The sequence below is a fragment of the Vigna angularis genome, chromosome 3, assembly GCF_016808095.1.
Source record: "Vigna angularis cultivar LongXiaoDou No.4 chromosome 3, ASM1680809v1, whole genome shotgun sequence".
Classification (NCBI taxonomy): domain Eukaryota; kingdom Viridiplantae; phylum Streptophyta; class Magnoliopsida; order Fabales; family Fabaceae; genus Vigna; species Vigna angularis.
The window spans coordinates 1,882,145-1,901,058 of NC_068972.1; the positions used below are offsets into that span (position 1 = coordinate 1,882,145).

At 29.3% G+C, this 18,914-nt stretch overlaps 2 protein-coding genes across 4 annotated transcripts; one reads left to right on the top strand and one right to left on the bottom strand.

Moving 5' to 3' along the window:
* The first annotated feature begins 2,726 nt into the window (after positions 1 to 2,726).
* Positions 2,727 to 4,475, top strand: LOC108325241 (putative B3 domain-containing protein Os03g0621600). 3 transcript variants are annotated; one of them, XM_052874808.1, is made up of 5 exons: positions 2,727 to 3,027; positions 3,284 to 3,788; positions 3,877 to 4,016; positions 4,120 to 4,193; positions 4,415 to 4,475. In XM_052874808.1, exons 1-5 carry the CDS (start codon positions 2,944 to 2,946, stop codon positions 4,434 to 4,436), a joined length of 825 nt encoding a protein of 274 aa, XP_052730768.1. In that variant the 5' UTR covers positions 2,727 to 2,943; the 3' UTR covers positions 4,437 to 4,475. The 3 variants fall into 3 exon arrangements, with proteins under 3 accessions (XP_052730768.1, XP_052730766.1, XP_017413767.1); XM_052874806.1 differs by having other exon boundaries at positions 2,731 to 3,027; positions 4,120 to 4,475; XM_017558278.2 differs by having other exon boundaries at positions 2,740 to 3,027; positions 3,284 to 3,749; positions 4,120 to 4,475.
* Positions 4,476 to 7,074: 2,599 nt separating this feature from the next.
* On the bottom strand, positions 7,075 to 9,489 carry LOC108326629 (uncharacterized). Its single transcript, XM_017560232.2, has 3 exons — positions 8,540 to 9,489; positions 8,181 to 8,335; positions 7,075 to 7,707 (listed from the first exon to the last, which is right to left on the bottom strand). The coding sequence occupies exons 1-3, from the start codon at positions 9,111 to 9,113 to the stop codon at positions 7,453 to 7,455; spliced, it is 984 nt and encodes a 327-aa protein (XP_017415721.1). The 5' UTR covers positions 9,114 to 9,489; the 3' UTR covers positions 7,075 to 7,452.
* Positions 9,490 to 18,914: the final 9,425 nt, after the last annotated feature.

Genomic DNA, 18,914 nt, shown 5'->3' on the forward strand with positions numbered 1-18,914 from the left:
TCTTTGCATTGTCTTGTAATCTTATTTTCGGGAAATAATAATAATTTTGAAAACCACATCGACTTTGCACATTTAATTAAAGGTACTGCCTTCAGGCAGGCGTTGTAGGGTGCTAATACCTTCCCTTCGCGTAATCGACTCCCGAACCTAGAATCTGGTTCCTGTAGACCATGCCTTATCAATTTATGGTTTTTTCCGTAGTTTCCCAGAATAAACTATGGTGGCGACTCCAATCTCTTTTTTTTTTCAAAACCATCGCGTCTCTTTTTTTTTCGGGTCGTCGTCCCGTCGCGATTCCGGTTGCGACATTGAGTTTTATGGGATTCTGACTTTTTCGAACCGGTAGCTCTGATACCACTATTGGGAAACAGCGGTACTTGTTGCCTCCTCTGTGAACCCCAAAATGGGCACTATGCGGAAGCGTAAAAAATGAAAGCGTAGGGAAAGGGAAAATTAACACTGGGAATTTTAACCTAGAAAATCCTCTCGGAAAAAACCACGGGACCTAGTCCAGAAAAATATCTCTACTATAAAAGTAGGATTACAATATTTCTCTCACTCTCTGAGGATCTCTCTGTGTAAATCTCACCCTCTCGGATGCTATACAAAACTCTCACTTTTCACTCACACTCACAATAACAGACTCTCTCTGTATAAATCTCTCACACAACAGAACTCTCTATTTCTCTCCTTCACCGTGGCTCTCTTTTCTTCACGGTGATATTCTTCTTCTCTGTTGGTTTCTCACTCAAAAATTTGAGTGGCTTTGCTTCTCTGTGTTCTGTCCATCTTGCTGCCTTAGCTTCTCAATTTAAGAAGCAAAGAAAATGCAAGAGTCCAAATAGAAGGTTGGTGGCTTGGAGCATTTTACGGATGATTTTTCGGAAGTGAGTGGTACTTTTAGATGAAGGTGGCAGACAAAAGCAAATGCTTTCCATCATGTTTTGTTTTATTCAACAGTTCCAGAATCAGGTTTTTCAAGTCTCAGAGAGATCTTGATATTTACTGGCCCTTGGATGCATCTTCTAACTTTGAGTTCTAGGCTCTGTCCAAAATCCTATAAGGTTATAATCCTAACCTTTTTCACAAGCTGTTTTAGATAATAATAGTTAAATATGAAAATGTAAATCATTATCTGTTTCTGACATGCAATAAGATTTGCAATGTTTATTTCCTCTATTTTGTGATTAGTATTTACTATTTTATTATTGTACACAGTTGGTCGTATTTTCTTGATACTGTTAAAACCGTCTTATCTCCAAAAGATCAATAGTAGTGCAACTTAGGAAGAAGATGAATAAGATGAATGAAATCTAACCTCAACCCATCTTTTAAAACTCAATTACAACCAATAGTAGATCAATAGTATTGATTAAAACCATTACAAACACGATTTCATTGAATCTAATTTAAATTTAAATATTGAATTATTTTCATAAATTTCTAGATTATTTTATTGATACTAAACATATTTAGTTCACTTGCTGAACTTGATTTTGAATTAGATAAGTCAACAAGTTTTTTTCTTTGGAGATTATTTGATTAAGATAACAGAATATTTATAATCAAATTAAATTGTTATATTAATTTGTAGATATATAAAAATTAATAGACTTACTCATATTTTTTTAGCTGTTATATAACATGTTCTACTCAACTACTTGTTCTTACATGTAAAGAAGAAAATAGAACCAGATCTTCCTATTGGACTTTGAAATAAAAAAACAATTTTGAGGTTCATTATAATTTCCAATCCAATCTATGTAGTATAATATTTATAGTCTAAATGGATGTAGTATATGTGATTTTTTTTACATTGATAGTCTAAATAAATGTAAACAAACTTATTGATTTAGTATTTTTTTTCTTTTATAAATTTGGATTATTTTAAAGATTTATATGATGGTTTAATATTGATATATCCCACCCTGAACCACCAGTGTCATTTAGGTTAAATCTCTAATTGATATAAAATAAAATACTAGAAACATCCAACATTGAAGGTCTTTTGTTTAACATGATATATAGTCTCAAAATAAGCTGTAAATATTATTGGCACTTAGCTGCACCCACAGGAAGGAAATTCTTACCTGTGATAATCTAAAATAAAAATTATAGGCTTAAACATTATTTTCAATTTTATTCTAATATAAAGTAAACAATTGTGTACCCGAAAAAGTTATGAAATGTAAGTATTTGAACTAACATTATTAAGTGTTGCATATGAAGTGTTTATTGTGCAAGACAGTGCAATTGGCATGACGGAGAAATTAAATTTAAAATATCATATTTTCTCTAATCAAACAACTAAAAACTCTATTTATTTAAAAAATTTAAATTACAAAAAAAAAGGTAATTAAATCAAAATTTCACATAAGCAGTCACTTACATAACTCAAATTTTTTTTAAAAGATTTTAACTTCAAAAGATGATATATATATAGATAATAAACTGAAAGTATCCTACTACAATATTTTTTTTGTATTCTATAAATTAACAGTAGTATCTTTTTCAATAATAGAATCTCAAATTTAATGTTTTTTTTATGGAAAATATCTTTTTAATAATTTTTTTTTTACTTTTTATAAATTAGTGTGTGATTGATCCGTTTGAAATAGTGATACGTTGTAAAAAAAATATCATGGTCTTTTTTTATATGTTTCAACCATCTTTTAAAAGCTTTACACAGACAATGAGACAGCTAGAGCACGCCTACTTTGACTTACAAGATTAGGTGCAAGCATTTACCATAAATGAAGATTTCAGATTTCAAATTCACTGGAACGCATGCTGAGCCCGATGACTTTTTAGAATTGCATAATTGCACACACAGTCATTGGATTGGAAAGCAAGCTGCCAGATTCGCATGCTGCCCGGTTGAGTACAGCAGTGCAAAACATTACTTATATATATATATATAATTCCCAACTTCAGATTCCTCTCATGGCTTCTCATCTTGGTCAGATAAGTGCAACTCTTCCAATCCATTTTTTCAAGATTATTCTTGAAACTAATATTGAAAGGATAGTAAGTGTTATTCATATTTTAGTATACTTGGCCTTTCTAAGCAAAGTAATTTAGGTGTGCTTGCATGAGATGTATGTATCTGCATCAGATGTTTCATATTCTGTTTTTTTTTTTTGCTTAATTTGGAATAGATTACACCTGCATAACATGCATTATAAGATTTATTAGAACAGAAGAAAAGTTCGAAAAATTGCTTGTATATTTATGATAGAAACATGAACCCTTGTTTAGGATACTAATGCTTGGTTCTTTGCAGAAAGTACCTAGTAAGTTTACAAGGAAACATGGGAGTTTTCTGCCAAATCCAGTGTCTCTTAGGCCTCCAGATTCAAAGGAATGGGTAGTATATTGGACACAAGAAAATGGTGAGGTTTGGTTAGATAAGGGTTGGAAAGAGTTTGTTGAAAATTATTCCTTGAGTTATGGATATTTTGTGATGTTCAAATTCAAAGGAACATCCCAAATTGATGTAACCATACTTGATCCAAGTGCTGTAGAATTAGATTATTTTTCTTCTGGTAAGGAATCAGTTAACACCATGAATGTAACTCAGATGGAGCAAGAGCCCAGACCAATGTCATCAATGGTCCCTTCTCAACCTTGTGGAAAAACCCAGAATGTGGAAAGAGACGCCAATGTGCAGCAACAAGTGTATGCAGATAAGGGTGGTCCTTCTCATCAAGGGACAAATGTTCAAAAAATAATCAAGCAGCAACCAAACTGTATGTTATTCATGAAAATATATCTACTGCGCATAACATGTATGAAAACATACAGTTAGTTAACATTGTTAAATTCAATAGGGGTCTAAAATTTCAAAATGACGAATTCTACTTGTGTAATTCACAGGGGTGAAGTCTACTCTAAGTGGAAAATGTCTGAATAAGCCAAGGTCACTAAAAGCTCAGAAAATAACCAAGAATTTTAAATCAAAATATCCTTACTTCACATCTTTGATAGTGCAGGCTAAGTTGGAAGAGAATGCTACGGTATATAGGTTTTGATACGAATGATGGTCATTGTTTTAATGAGTTTATTATAGGTTCTGTACTGAGTTTCTTTCTAACTGTGTAATATTGTTTCTTTATGCAGAAGCACGTGCCCAAGTTTTTGAATTGTATGAGGGGCCAGAAGGATGTGATGTTGCAGATGGAGAATAGGGAGTGGTGGGTGAAGTTAATCTGTTGTCGTGAAAAATATGATGTTTTCTCTTCTGGTTGGTCTAAGTTTGCAAAAGAGAGTAATTTGGAAGTGGATGACGTTTGTATCTTTGAGTTGATTGATCCTGCAATTCCGATGCTTCGAGTTCATGTTGTCAAAAGCTAGCTATGTCCATTTACCTTATGTTCTTGTAACTCTTTTAATTTCTGAATTTCTGTCATTTCAGGTTAATCATGCAATGCTTCTGAGGAATTTGAATGAAAATTTTATGTTAAGTGATTCTCTTACTTGATTAATATCTGAATTTCTTATTTTGTTGAAGTACTCGAATTACATAAATAAGCCCTTCCATGTACCCTACTGCAAGTATTTAGTGATATACAAGATCATGTTCTTCCCCAAACTGAGTGGCCCATGAATGAAGATGTGTTTTCATACAAAAATGATACCGAGAAAGTTTCTTCCAATCCTTGCTCTGATACAAGCATATGTTTCAGTATCAGTTTGTTTATACTGATAAGCATAGTCATGTGTATCCTGCAAAATAGATCGATTATATTAATTCTGTGTATTCTGCAAAATAGATCGATTATATTAATTCTGTGTATTCTGCGAATTATATTAAAAACAATCAATTATATTAATACAGCTTCTTCAAAATAGATAAATAACTCGCTGTAAGTGTCTGCAAAATAGAACCATTCATTAATTCTGTGTCTTCTGCAAATAATATTAAAAGCAATCGACTATATTAATATAGCCTTGCTTCAAAACAGAAAAATAACTCTTGTAAGTTGCGATACTACGCTTATTGTTTTTGAACAAAATGGTCATTCAATTTTTCATTTTATTTTTATTTCATTGCAGAAGATAGTAATAGCTATTAATGTTATTACAGTGAACACATATTTTGATTAAACTAATAAACTAAATCAATAGATTTTAGGCAAACTTTAATTTATATAGATAGAGTAATTCATTTAATGAGTTATAAATGTGAAAATAAAATATAAAAAATGTACCGTACCGTTCTCAGGGTGATGTACTGTACGGTCTCCTTCCGAGTCGACTGTCCGAGTGCGCCGTCCGCCCAACTAGTTTAGCCGACCGGCAGGGCCAACCATCAAGCCAATCATTCTGGCCGACCGTCCATGATCAGACTGCAAATGATAAACGACTCATTAAAGCCCTTAATGAAAAATTAAGGTATGATTGGACTGTCATCAGGCTAGGCCCACGAAAAATAAAATTCCATTACAACCAGTATAAATAAAGATCTTTTCATACCAGAATGCAATATATACATGCATTACTTACTGCTTGGTTATATTATTAACTTGAGCGTCGAAGTGTCTTTGACAGATGTCCGCCTGTCATGAAGAAGAAGGAGGAGGACGTCCACCTGAAGTCCGTGGAGCGACACCCGATCGGTCTTCAACCTAGAGCATGGAGAGACACCCGTCTGGCCGCCCACGAATCCGTCTACCCTACCAAAGGATCATCCAGTCTTCAGTGCAACCAAGAGTGTTTTAGCGGGAAACATCAAAACCTTACCGAAACAAAAAACATGCTCATGTTCTTTTTTTTTTTAATGCTTTTCTTTTTTCTCTTTTTTAATGCTTTTATTTTTTTACGCAAGTATTTTAGATATTTTTATTGTTTTGTCCAAATGGTGTTTGTCTAATACAACCTTTAAATTTTTATGATTATTAGTTCTGTAAATACTTAAAAATTTGTGTTCGTTATATATATATCATCGGAGTAAAATTAATCAAGTTTACGTTTATTTTTTATTTTGTTAAATTTGTATCACCTCTTAATAATTTTGTTTTTACACATGTATTTTAGATTATTTTTAGCATTGCTCTCCTGTATGAATCATGGGACATGTCAAGTGTATTGTATTTTCTACCTATACATGCGTATTAGTATCTGTCTTATCCTCGTAGTATCTTTATGTTTCCATCCTTGTCCTTTTCCTTTTATCACACTTCGTGCAACTATTAAGATGCCAAACTGCATTTCATTTATGCACCATTTTCCCACTTTCCGTGGTTTTAACCCAAAAATGGAGGATCAAACCTTGAAACAGAAGTAAGAAAATAAAACAAGAGAGGTTACACTGACGAAAGCATTGTAAAATATTACACGATTGCTTTGTGATAAGTTCACCATTAGGGCAAAGGTAACAATCAAATTTAGGGAGTTTATGAATAATAGGTGAGAGTGTTTGGTAGTACTGAATGTTGAAGCGGTTGTTAGTGGTTAGAATGGTTCTGGTGATAGTGAAGCTTCTCCAGTGGTGACGTTGTGTGATTGTAATGAATGAAGATGAGTGCAGTGAAGGTAACAATAATGAGGCGATGATAAAAGAAGTGTGTCGTATATTGTTAATAATGACAGTGAGGTGGTTAAGATAGGGAGAGAGTGGATTGTAGACACCAGTGACAATGATAACAATAACATAAAAACTATGACAAAGGTGTGGAGGTGATGGAGGAGTTAATGAAATTTGGTAGTGCCGTATTGGCAATGTTTCTGGTTCAAATTGGTAGCCAAATGACCATGGTTAGTTATGATGTTATGACTGACAAAATTATGCAAAACATTTATAGATAATAATGAATTTATTCTTCTAGGTACAGGAGTGTGCCAAGTCATAATCCATTATACTTAATCTGTCAAATATCTCAACCCCTGTTAAATTAACACGCCATTGAAGTTTTACACCAGTTTTGAATCTGTAAGGTTTTGAACAGTGGATCCAAAAAAAAAAGAGACTTACTGTTTTAATGTAGTAAGGAAGGTAGCTTTGAATCTGATGCTTTGGAGATCAGCTAATGGACAAAAAAGAACTTGGCTAAATGATTTCAACAAACTGTGGAGTTAACAATCAAAACAATCTGGCAAACTTAACTTACTTTTGAGTATATTTGAATGTACATTATTTAGGAACATGTTCATGACAACCTTATCCAAACTATGATGAGGAAAAGGAAAAGAAAAAAGCAAAAGAAAATGCCCTGCTTTTCCAAGTGTTGTCCTTGCTTTCTGTTTCCTTAACCGAAAGGCCAGGCTGACACGTTGAAGCAGAATGTCACAGGTCACAAAAGCCGAACCATGAAACCCCACACATATGCTGGGAACTTGTTTCCTATAGAAGAAGAACTCGCTAAAAAAAAAAGCAATTTTACATCTATTGACAAAGCAAGCCTGACAGTTCATCCATGTGTGCACAACCATTGAACCCATTAACAAGATCTGTCACTTAACTATCGTCTTGAGCATAGATTCCATTTTTTCTTTGTCCCTACACTTGCTGATCAAGTCTAGATACTTCATAGCATCACAAGAAGGGAGACCTTCAAGAAGAAGCTTCAATAACCGACTGTGTGTTCCTTGCATCACGTCAAAACACTGCTCTAATGCACTCAATTCCTGTTCTTTGCTCAACTCCAAAGCCTCCATTAGTGGAAGTATTTCCACCTCCTCTTCCGCAAAATGTTGTTTGCATTTCCCCTAAACGAAATCACACAACAAATAAACACACACAACACACCCAGATATCAAATTGACATGGGTAAAAAGAACTACAGAAAATGCAAAAATCAAGTACAATTGACAGTCTTTTCCTGCTGAGTAAAATCGGTTGTATGGATCACGCCACAAATAGTTGTGTTTGGTTCCATAATCCAGATGTTTTTCACGTTCAATAAGAAGCTAATAGTGTTATTTTGGAAACACGTTTTGCCCTTAAAAAACACATTCATGGTGTGAAAAGCACAAACTAAAACCAACGGTGTTCACTTTTTACCTAAAATAAACAACACATCTAGATCCGTTTCCAAACACAGAGTAATAGTTACAGTTTCCACATCCCAGATTTGATTTCCTATTTCTCAACAGGTTTTCAACCATGGCAAAGTCAAATAGAATTCAAAACATCCAAATTTAGAGCATGACAAATAGAATTATCTGGGTGCTGAACATACCAGCAATGACTTCAGCCGAGTAAAAACACTGTACAAAGCCTCTTGGTAATCAGGGCTGCCAGAGTCCAAAACCCCAACAGATTTGATGACTTCTTTTATGCCATTCATAAGAGGTAGGTCCCTAGCATGTTCTTCTTTTGCAGCTTTAGCAAGCCCTGCATTTTTTTTTCTCAAAAACAATTACCACATAACAAACATACATTCGTTCATCCATTCACAGCATTGCTTCAAAGGCAAGTAAAATTTCACATGGGCTATACGACCAAACCATACACAGCAAACTATGTGGCAAAAACTTTATAAAACCATAACTACAACAAAATATATATAAAAAGAATGAAAATTGTGCCGGTAGCTACCTCGATCGGCGTGATCGAAAATAGGGAAGAGGACGGTTTCTTCCATCTGTGCGTGCTCCATCATGATCTCAAGCAGCTCCGAGTAGCTCCTGGCGAATTTCCTAATCTCCATCCTGGGAGTCCCCATGGAGGGATCAACGATCTTCCTTCCGCCACGTGTAGTCAGATCCTCCGCCCACCTCACCATCCGCTCCAAGTGCCACAGCATGCTGGTGTGTTGCACCCGCGTCAAACTCGTCAACAACGGCGCCGTTTCATCCTCCCTCACGTTCCTGCTCCCTACGGAGGGCCCAGGGAACCGCGCGTCGATGAAACGCAGCAACGTTTCGCGTGACCCCGACACAACCTCCGATCCCACCTGCAGCGTCACCGCAGCCTCATGTTCGTTCCCTCCCACGCGCTCCGTCTCCACGAAGTCCAACGAAACCTCCCTGTGGAGAAGCGCAAACCGAATGTACGCCGCGAGAATACTCTTCGGCGAGCCATGTAACCGGACGGTGGGATACACTCTCGCGCCGTCGCGTGAGACTATCTCTGCAGTTAATTTCTCGGACTTCCCGCAACAGTTCCCCATGAAAAAATGGTTGGGTTTAGGATTGGATTGGATTAAGATACCCGTTGTAGTGGAAGTGTCTGTTCTTCCTTAATAGGAATAAAATTGAGATAGATGACTCTTAAACGAACTGAAAACGACACCGCATTTGAGATTCTATTGTCACGCTATTGCTGTGCGAGTGAAGAGAAGGATTTGATATGGTTTTGACCCGAGTCTGATGCGTTGGCTTCCATGTGAAGCCATGAATGGATACTATAACTCTGTTTTATGCTTAGTTTTGAAGAAACAGAGAAAGCAAAATCTACTCCTTTTTTCTGCACTCAATTTTACAACGTGAATAGTTTTGACCATAAACATCTACAGGATGCAATCTCAATCTCACACTTCTCATTTCTTAATTATGCAACAACAAAAAAAAGTGTGTGAGTGGAAGCATCTACTGGATCCTCAACCTCAGCACGTGCCAAGGTTTTTGGGCTTAGTTGATCCTTGAGAGATACGTGATCTCGTAAACTACGTCCATGTATTATTATTGTATTATTATAAATAATATTATAAATAATATAAAATACATTAAAAACAGTACACGAGGAAACAAGAAAACTGGGTCAGATTAACTTATGCAAATACTGTTGGTCAACACCAAATTTTCCATGCATTTAATACTCTCTTTTTCTGAAATTTCATTAACAACTTTCTTTACTACACACAGGCTATTTTTAATTTTTCATATGTAATTTATTTCTAGTTCTTTTAAATATTAAAAAAGAATATTTTCTTTTTTTTTAATATTATATGACATTTTTAACTGTTCGTGAATTAAAAGAATGTGAATTTATAATTTTTAATAAATGTTTATGATACAGACTTACAATTAAAATTCACTGGATTTACATTAACTAAAATTTCATTTCAGTAAAAGAAAAAGTTATTTAAGAATTAAGAGTGCTTATTCCAGTGCATTATTTAAGTGAGTCAATGGGATTTTTGTGATGAAGTATTTATTATTTATTAATTTTACTTGTTCCTTTATCGATTAAGTTAAAAATAAAAATATTTTTTATTTTTTTATTTTAAAAACTTTAGAAAAAGGAGATAAAAAATTATATAATTATTTTTTCTTAGAATAGTGGATGGCTTATTGTTTCCTCCAAGTAACCGTTAGATTATGTTCTGTTGTCTAGTAATCCTTGGCTCTGGTGCCAACATTTAATGAGTCAAGATGAACAAATTCTTTTATTTCTTATTAAAAAAACATTTTTATATAACATACAGATAAGCATTTTATAATTTTAAATTTCAGAGATAAAATTTGGAAAATGCTGATAAGCACAATCACAAGTTGTAAAACTGAAAGACCTATTTGGGTTTGGTGAATTTGTTTCAATTTCTAAATCTTTTTTTTAAAACAAATAATACTTTTAATACAACTATATAAATTTACATGGAAAATTTCCTCCTGAAATCCAAAATTAATCTTTTACAGATTAAATTACAGCAAAATGCTAGTCCAACTCTACTTTCCTTCCTTTTCAGGTTTAACTAAATCTTAAAAATAATGGTGATAATTGGAGTCATTAATTTATATTTAATGTTACTAAATTAATGTTCTGATGGAATGAACCAATCAAATTATTTAGAGTGGTAATCTTATGATACTAAAACTATAATATTTTAATTAATCATATATAAACACTCTAAGATCATGTTTTTTTATTTATACTTATATTATTTTTAATTTTTATTTATAACTAAAACATATAGATCACAATTAATTTTTTCTGTTACACAACAAAGTTTGATATTTTATTAAAGACTTACTTAAATTTCAACTTTTTTTATAAATTTAAATATTTTGAGTTACACTTTTATTAAATTTTTAATGATATATTGATAACATAAAAAACTTTATCTTGTTTTAATGACATTCATATGATTTATTTATTTTGTTAATAAGATGACATAAATGTGACATTAAATTATAATCACGTTAATTAATGGAAAAAATTAAGTTACAAGAATTCAATGAGAAAATATATATTTTTTTAATACCATTACACAAACTTATTTAGAATTCAATTGAAAATATATAATTCTTAAATAGTTATATATAAAAAAAATGGATACAAACATATAGATAATAAATATATATTTGTTTAAGTGTAAGTGTTAGTAGTAGAAATTACACTTTTATTGACATGTCTTACTTGTAATTATAATAATATAATTAGGAATCTAAGTATGACTTTTAAAAATTTCATTAAGTACAGATAAAAAAAATTGAGTGATATATTAATGAATATTAAATCTAAAATTTATGTTAAAGATAATGTCAAATTTCTTACACATGTATCTAACATAAGTTCTGGAATTTATTAATTTTTTTCTTAAAAAATGTTTTCAATAAATATAAGGCAGTTTTTTTCTCTAGAGTATTTTAACTTTAGATACTTAAATTCATTATTAAAATCATATTTAACTTGATTATCACACTCACTGAAAACTTATTTTCAAATATAATTAAAGATGACCATAATAACAGTTGCAGAGTTTTATTGAGCTGAGACTCCGATATTTTTCATATTATTAAATTAACTTATAAGTAAAAATTAATTTATTTTAATTTTAATATATTTTTATATGTTTGACATTTTAAAATTTGTGTACATCTATGACGATCATAACATTCTTTTTGAAAATGATCACGACATACCAATACAATTTATCAATTTATGTATAGTTCATTTATGTAAGTGGTACTTTGTGTTATATATATATATATATATATATATATATATATATATATATATATATATATATATATATATATATATATATATATATATATATATATATATATATATATATATATAAAAGTATTACTTGGATTAAAAATTAATTAAACAGTTTAATCTAAAATTAGTGTAATATTTATATAAAAATTAAACTTATTTTAAAAAAATATTGTTTTATTTTTAAAAAATTAAATAAAAATAATATATAAAAATTTAAATTAAATATAAAACTGGATCATTATATTAACATGTGTCATGGACCTATTATTATTATTATTATTATTATTATTATTATTATTATTATTATTATTATTTTTATTTCTATTTCGTGAACATATGTTAAGAAAAAAATAAAAAGGTACGACATGAGTTTCATTATTTGTCAATTATTTAAATAATTTTATAAAAAAATTAACTAAAAAAATAATAAAATTTAAACTTTAATAAAAAAATAATATTAAAACTAAATCGATAAAATCTATAAAAATAAAAGTAAAGACTAAATTAATATTTTAATCTAAAAATTTTTGTATACCCTGTACAAATACAATTTATGTAAACTAAATAGAAAATTCTGGTTGCGTATGGTTGTAGATAGTACTAATAATAATGTGCATTGGTTGAGAGTAAAGTTGATTTATGAGAAATAGAATGGGCAAAGTAGCCGTTATAGGGAATGAATGGATGATAGAAGATGTAAACAACACATGTGCAAGTTGCCATGTGAGTTCGGTATAAGCTATGAAGTCAGCATATGTAAGTTTCCTTGTTGAGTCGTGGATAATAATGTCCAAATGGTGGACCATGTTTAGGTTATTGTTGATCATTTCAGAAATGTACCACAAAAACCATTCTTTCTTCTCTAATTCAATAAAAACTAAAGACTTTACTCTTCTAATAGTTATTACAAATGTTGTTTCCTCAGTTGTGCAGTGTTGGGTGTACGAGGAAGAAGACATATGTTTCTTTGTGAAGGAAGAAGGGGTAAGAATATTGTCATCAAAGACCACTACATATAGATTGAATCAAGGATTTATGGAAGAAGTTGTGTGAAAAGTTGGAGTATTATTCTCAAAGGATGCATATTGAGAAAAAAAAATCAATAATCTTGCTGAAAATTTCATGTTTGTGCAACAAATATCATCAAACCATGCTAACCCCACATGCTCCCATGATGTTTTTATTGATGAAAATCTACATGCGAGTAAAATAGACTCTCCTTGTGTGTTATATTTGCTACTAATGAAATAACTCAAACTATAAGCTATTATTTCCATACTATTGCTTCCAGCACCTCCAATATTCCAAATGCACCTCACACTAACCAGAAAGACTAAAAATACCCTTTAGTATTACACCATTTCATTATTTTCATTATTATCACTGTTTTTGTTGTTAATGCTTTCACCGTTGAAGAAGAAAAGAATGATGTAAAAGAAGAATAAACGGGAAAATCCAAAAATATCATTTCAAAATTTTTGGAACACGTGAAGTGTTTAAAAAGAAAAGTCATTTCAAAATGTATTATGAAAATTTCTATTCCAGAAAAGTTAATTTAGAATGAACTAAATGTATTTTGAAAATTTTGTTTCATAATTTTCATTTATAAAATCTTATTTTGAATATTCAACTTACTTTTTATGGATGTAAAATAGTTATTTTAAAAAGTTGAGGCTGCACAAAGATATTGTAAGAGTGGAGGAAGTAAAAACTTTACTTTTACGAGTCTTTGATGCTTTGGGTCTTTCACTATGTTGGTAATAGTCCCAAGAAAGAGGATTACTTCCTACACCACCTCTTATTGCTCTATGCACCATCACATACTAAAAATACATTTCTTCAATGCATTTCAAAATTCGTTAAAACTTTTGAAAATTTCTTAACAGATTTCAAAATTCGTTTTCGAATATTTTCTTAACGGATTTCGACATCCATTAAAGGAAAATTTTTTCAACGAATCTTGATATCCGTTAAAGGATTTTTCAAAAATTTCAACAGATCTCGAAATTCGTTGAAGGCTTGAAAAATCTTTCAACGAATATCAAAATCTGTTGAATAATTTTTTCTTCAATGGATTTAGAAATCCGTTGAAGAAAAGAAGTGGGGTGTAGAACTTTTGAAAATATAAAGGATAATTTTGAAATTTTAAAAAAATATGGTGATGGAGAGAACAATATAGAATAATGTAGGGACTAACCCTCCCCAAGAAAATATGAAAGTTTATTAGATGTTTTACCTTACACCTCCAACATCTTATACCTCCAACTTTTTAAAAAAAATTATTTTTAACCTTACTAGATATTTTTTAAAATTTTCTCTTTTTTATTAAAGTCATTTTGCAACCTTAATAATAATATAATTTAGTTTAATATTTTAATATTATTTAATATACATTTATATCTTAATAACTATTAAAATATAGTTTTTATTATTATAGTAGTTATATTAAAATAATAAAAATAAAAAATAATTAAAATAAAAGTACTAATAATAAAATAAATAATTAAAATGAAAGAAAATAATGATATAAATCAGATTAAATATATTATATTAAATTAAATAATTATTAAATTTTAAATAAAAAACAAAATTTTAAAAACAATTATTTACCTATATGGGTTAAATATGTTTTTAGTTCCTGAACTATCAAGCGATTTTGGTTTTAGTCCCTACTCAGAACTTTGATGGTTTTTAGTGCTTATTGTTTTGAAACTCTGAGTAATAGTCCTTAAAATTGGACGGTGTTAAGTTTCAGTGGATGTGGCAAACGACATTGCCACGTGATCACTGATCTGCTGTATTCTCTCTGCCACGTTGGATGTTTAAGTGTTTGAACTGAGATTAAGTTAATTAACCTCTTCGTCGTTGCAGCTGAGGGTTATAAATCAGATCTAAAGAAGTTGGATTCTTCTTCGTGGCTGCAACTGACCCGAACAACATATGGGGTAGATGGTTGTCATTTACTACACAATTTATATATGTTCTATTTGGATTAACCCTTGAATGCCAAGAATCTTACAGTCAATTTCAGAAATCACTTTAGGGAACAATAATCCTTTGCTGTTTGGATAGCCCATCTAAAGCTAAGAGCTTCTGCAACTGCTTTTCACGACAGTAGATGAGATGAGATGTAGGCACGTAGCAAATGCCAAAATCTGGCCAGCATAGTCGCTAAACACCACCCCTTAACCAGCACCTCTGTTAGTGACAACGGAAGCATCAATATTAGCCTTGAAATGTTCTCGGACTAGAGGCTTCCATGAGTCATTTATTCATCTCCTGCTTTGTGGATATTAACTATAGATGTATATATGGTTTCGTAGAAAAATTCTAATTACTCCCTTTTTCATGAAACCCAACTCTTTCATTCTAAAAAGTAGAGTAAATAATACTCTTCTTTGGCTTCGAACATTTCAAAATTGGTCAACCCTGTACCCTTAATATCAGTTCAAACACTTAAACATCCAACGTGGCAGAGAGAGAATACAGCAGATCAGTGATCACGTGACAACACCGTTTGCCACATCCACTGAAACTTAACACCGTCTAATTTTAAGGACTATTACTCAGAGTTTCAAAACAATAAGGACTAAAAACCATCAAAGTTCTGAGTAGGGACTAAAACCAAAATCGCTTGATAGTTCAGGGACTAAAAACATATTTAACCCTACCTATATTCATATCTGGTTACCATAACTCAACGAATTTCTATATTCGATTAACAAAAATTTTGTTTTTTTTCAATTTTAATAGTTATTTAGTTTAATTTAATATTTTAATATAATTTAATATATTTAAATACATGATTTTAAATATTATTTTTAGTTTTGTTTTATTTATTTTCATTATAATTATTCTTATTTTAGTTATTATTATTTTAACTTTTTAATAAAACTATTAAAAAAATATAAAGCGTATTTTAATAATTATTAAAATATACTAAATAATATTATAATTTAAAATTAAATTAAATAGTTATTAAATATTAAATAAATAAAAAACTGTTAACATATTTTACTGATTTTGATAGCAGATGAACAAGTTTTTTAAAATTTTGGTTTTTATTGAAAATTTAATAATTATTTAATTTATTTTAATATTTTAATATAATTTAATATATTAAATTAAATTTTATATTATTATTTTATTTTATGTTTTTATTATTTATTATTTATTTTTTTATATAATTATTATTATAATATTAATTATATTTTAATAATTATTAAAATATAAAATGATATTAAATAATATTTGAATTTTAAATTAAATTAAAATATTATTAAAGTAGTGGAGAACCTTTAATAAGAATGAAAAAAAATTATTAAAGTTAAAATTAAAAAATTTAAAAAAGTTGAAGATGTAAATAAGATGTTAAAAAGCTAAAAATAATAAAAGTTTACAGGCTCATAAAAGTTGATTTAAGGTTCTTACCAGTTAAACACACAAAAGTCATTTCCATCTATCAATCAACCACCACAAATTACATCTTAATTTAAAATATATCATACATTGTTTATAAATCATTGAGATCTAATTAAAATCTTATTATTTGTTAAAATCTTTAGTTGCTTTTTTTTCAAATATATACAAAAGTTTGATTTATCACGTACATTTAACCCCTCACCCTCTATAAAAAAAACTCAGAAGGAAATTTTAGATATGTTAAACTCTGTTTTTGTCATAAAAAACAAAAAAATTACTCTAACACGTTACTAAATTTATAACTTATTCTTAACTTATAAATAAAATACATAATTTAAAAATTCAAACTCTCTCTTTTATTAATATTAATATGCTATATATACTATAAATTATTTAAATTTAAAAAATATTAATTAAAAGAATAAAATTTGAAAAACGAAATGTGTATATATTTATAAATATAGCTATAGATAAAATCAATTTTGGTTGTTTAAATGAAAACTATTATAATTAATATTATGTAAATAGTATTATGAGTAATTATTTAAATTTTAAAAAATAGTTACTAAAATAATAAATATAATATTTTTGTTATTATGAATAATTCTTTAAATTGATAAAGTAACTAATAATATAAAATTAAAAAAAAAACATAAAAATGTGTTATATATATATATATATTATTTTGATTGCCAGTGTAAACAGTGTAAGTAAGTCTATGTTTTTATTATATTAAGATATTACTATTTGAACAAAATATAAAAATAATTAGTTTGTAAAAGCGTGAATCTTTGTTTTTATTATATTAAAAAGAATAATTTTTATAATTAAAAATATATAATTTTGTAAAAACAGAGATTAGACGTTTAACTGTTGCATTTAAATTGAAGAGTTAGATACATTTTCAAAATTATTATTATTATTATTATTATTATTATTAATAAAATGTTAAAATTACATAATTAAATGTACTAAAAACATAAAATGTCTAGATAAGTTAGAGAAATTTTCGTATACAAAATGGTAAAAAATTAAACATTTTATTAAATGAAATAATTATTTTTTAAATAGTAAGGTGGTCACTCATGAATTTATAGACTTTATAATTATAAGGTGATAAACACCATTATAAAGTGTATATATAGTCAAGTTTTATAAATACATATATTCAGATAATTAGTTTAGTTTTAACTCTTTATGTAAATAAGTAATTTGTGATTTAGTTAATAGATTGGTATATTATTATTGTTTTATATCAAATATTTCGCTAATTAGTTCACACTTCATTTATTTTATTTCGTTGTATTTTTGTTATGATCACTTGACCGCATGAGCATATATGAGTTAAAAGATATGATGAATTGAGAGAAAGCGAAGAGTAACTTATAATCTCCTTTAATTACTGTGAATGTGTAGATATTATATCTATGTGATTGTGATGGTGATAACTGTATTAATATTTTATATGTTTTTTAATAGTTTAATTTAGGGATTATATATATATATATATATAATATGTTTTATTTAATGTTTTTATTATATAAAATGAAATGTTATATGTTTTTTTTATCATTTATCTTCATATATTACTGTTTTTATGATGATAAAAAATAAGAAAGTAAAAAATATAATTTTTACCATGTTTATTAAAATAAAATAAAATAATTAATTTTAAAAAATATGTTTATAAAAATAATTATAAGTACTTTTTGTAAGTACCTGGAAAATGAAGTATTAGAACAGATAGGTGTATTAAAATAACGAGACAAATTATTTTACTTTAAAATAATCTTATTATATAAATAGAATTTTACAAATACATTTCATTATTCTAAAAACACTTCATTTCTCTAAAACACTATTTCTCTGAGTTCTCTGACTTCTCTCTACCATCTCTTGTTACTGAGTTATATGTTCGACAATCAGGAGGTGCTTAGGCGATCCTGGCATTGAGGGCTTCGATCTTGACCGATCAATTTCGTGTTTCTCAGCTGTTAAGTTATTTCCCCCTTTTATCCGTGTATTATTGGATTGTGAGCATGCAATGTTTCTGTCTTGCACGTGGTTAGCAGTTATTCCTTCAATTTCTAGCTCAATTTAGGTTCTAAGAGTTGTTCTCTATCACCAATTGGTGAGTTGTAGGTTTCTGTTGAGTTTCTTTGCGTTGCAAGGCATTATCGGAGTATCTTTATGGGCTAGACTGTTATTTGAGGTAAGGGAAGCTAGATTATTAATTTAATTAGTAGTATGACATGTGTGTGATAAAATATGTGTTATAGTGTTGTCTGAGTTGAATATTAGGTTTTGAGTAGATTTAATTGTGTGTTATTTGAACGTTAAATTGTGTAAACTGTAAAATGATGATTATGAATTGGTTTGGATGAATCTAATTGTTGTAGTTGTGCATGTTGGAGGTACTGGTTGTGAGTAATCTGTTGTGGTAGTGATGAGGTAGAAAGTGAAGTGAATTGTGTTGGTTTAGAGTCATTTTGAGGAAGTGGAGTAGTGAATTTGTGAATTTGGAGTTGGAAGTGGTATTGGTCAGTTGGGATAGCTTAGACAAGTTATTTGGGACTTATTTGAGTCCTTAAGTGGTTCAAGA

Coding starts and splice junctions, on each gene's coding strand:
- LOC108325241 (XM_052874806.1), top strand. CDS start 2,944: ATGGCTTCTCATCTTGGTCAGATAAGTGCAACTCTTCCAATCCATTTT. Junction 3,028..3,283: donor AAACTAATATTGAAAGGATA/GTAAGTGTTATT, acceptor GGTTCTTTGCAG/AAAGTACCTAGTAAGTTTAC. Junction 3,789..3,876: donor ATATCTACTGCGCATAACAT/GTATGAAAACAT, acceptor TGTAATTCACAG/GGGTGAAGTCTACTCTAAGT.
- LOC108326629 (XM_017560232.2), bottom strand. CDS start 9,113: ATGGGGAACTGTTGCGGGAAGTCCGAGAAATTAACTGCAGAGATAGTC. Junction 8,336..8,539: donor TTTCGATCACGCCGATCGAG/GTAGCTACCGGC, acceptor AAAAAAATGCAG/GGCTTGCTAAAGCTGCAAAA. Junction 7,708..8,180: donor CTCGGCTGAAGTCATTGCTG/GTATGTTCAGCA, acceptor GATTTCGTTTAG/GGGAAATGCAAACAACATTT.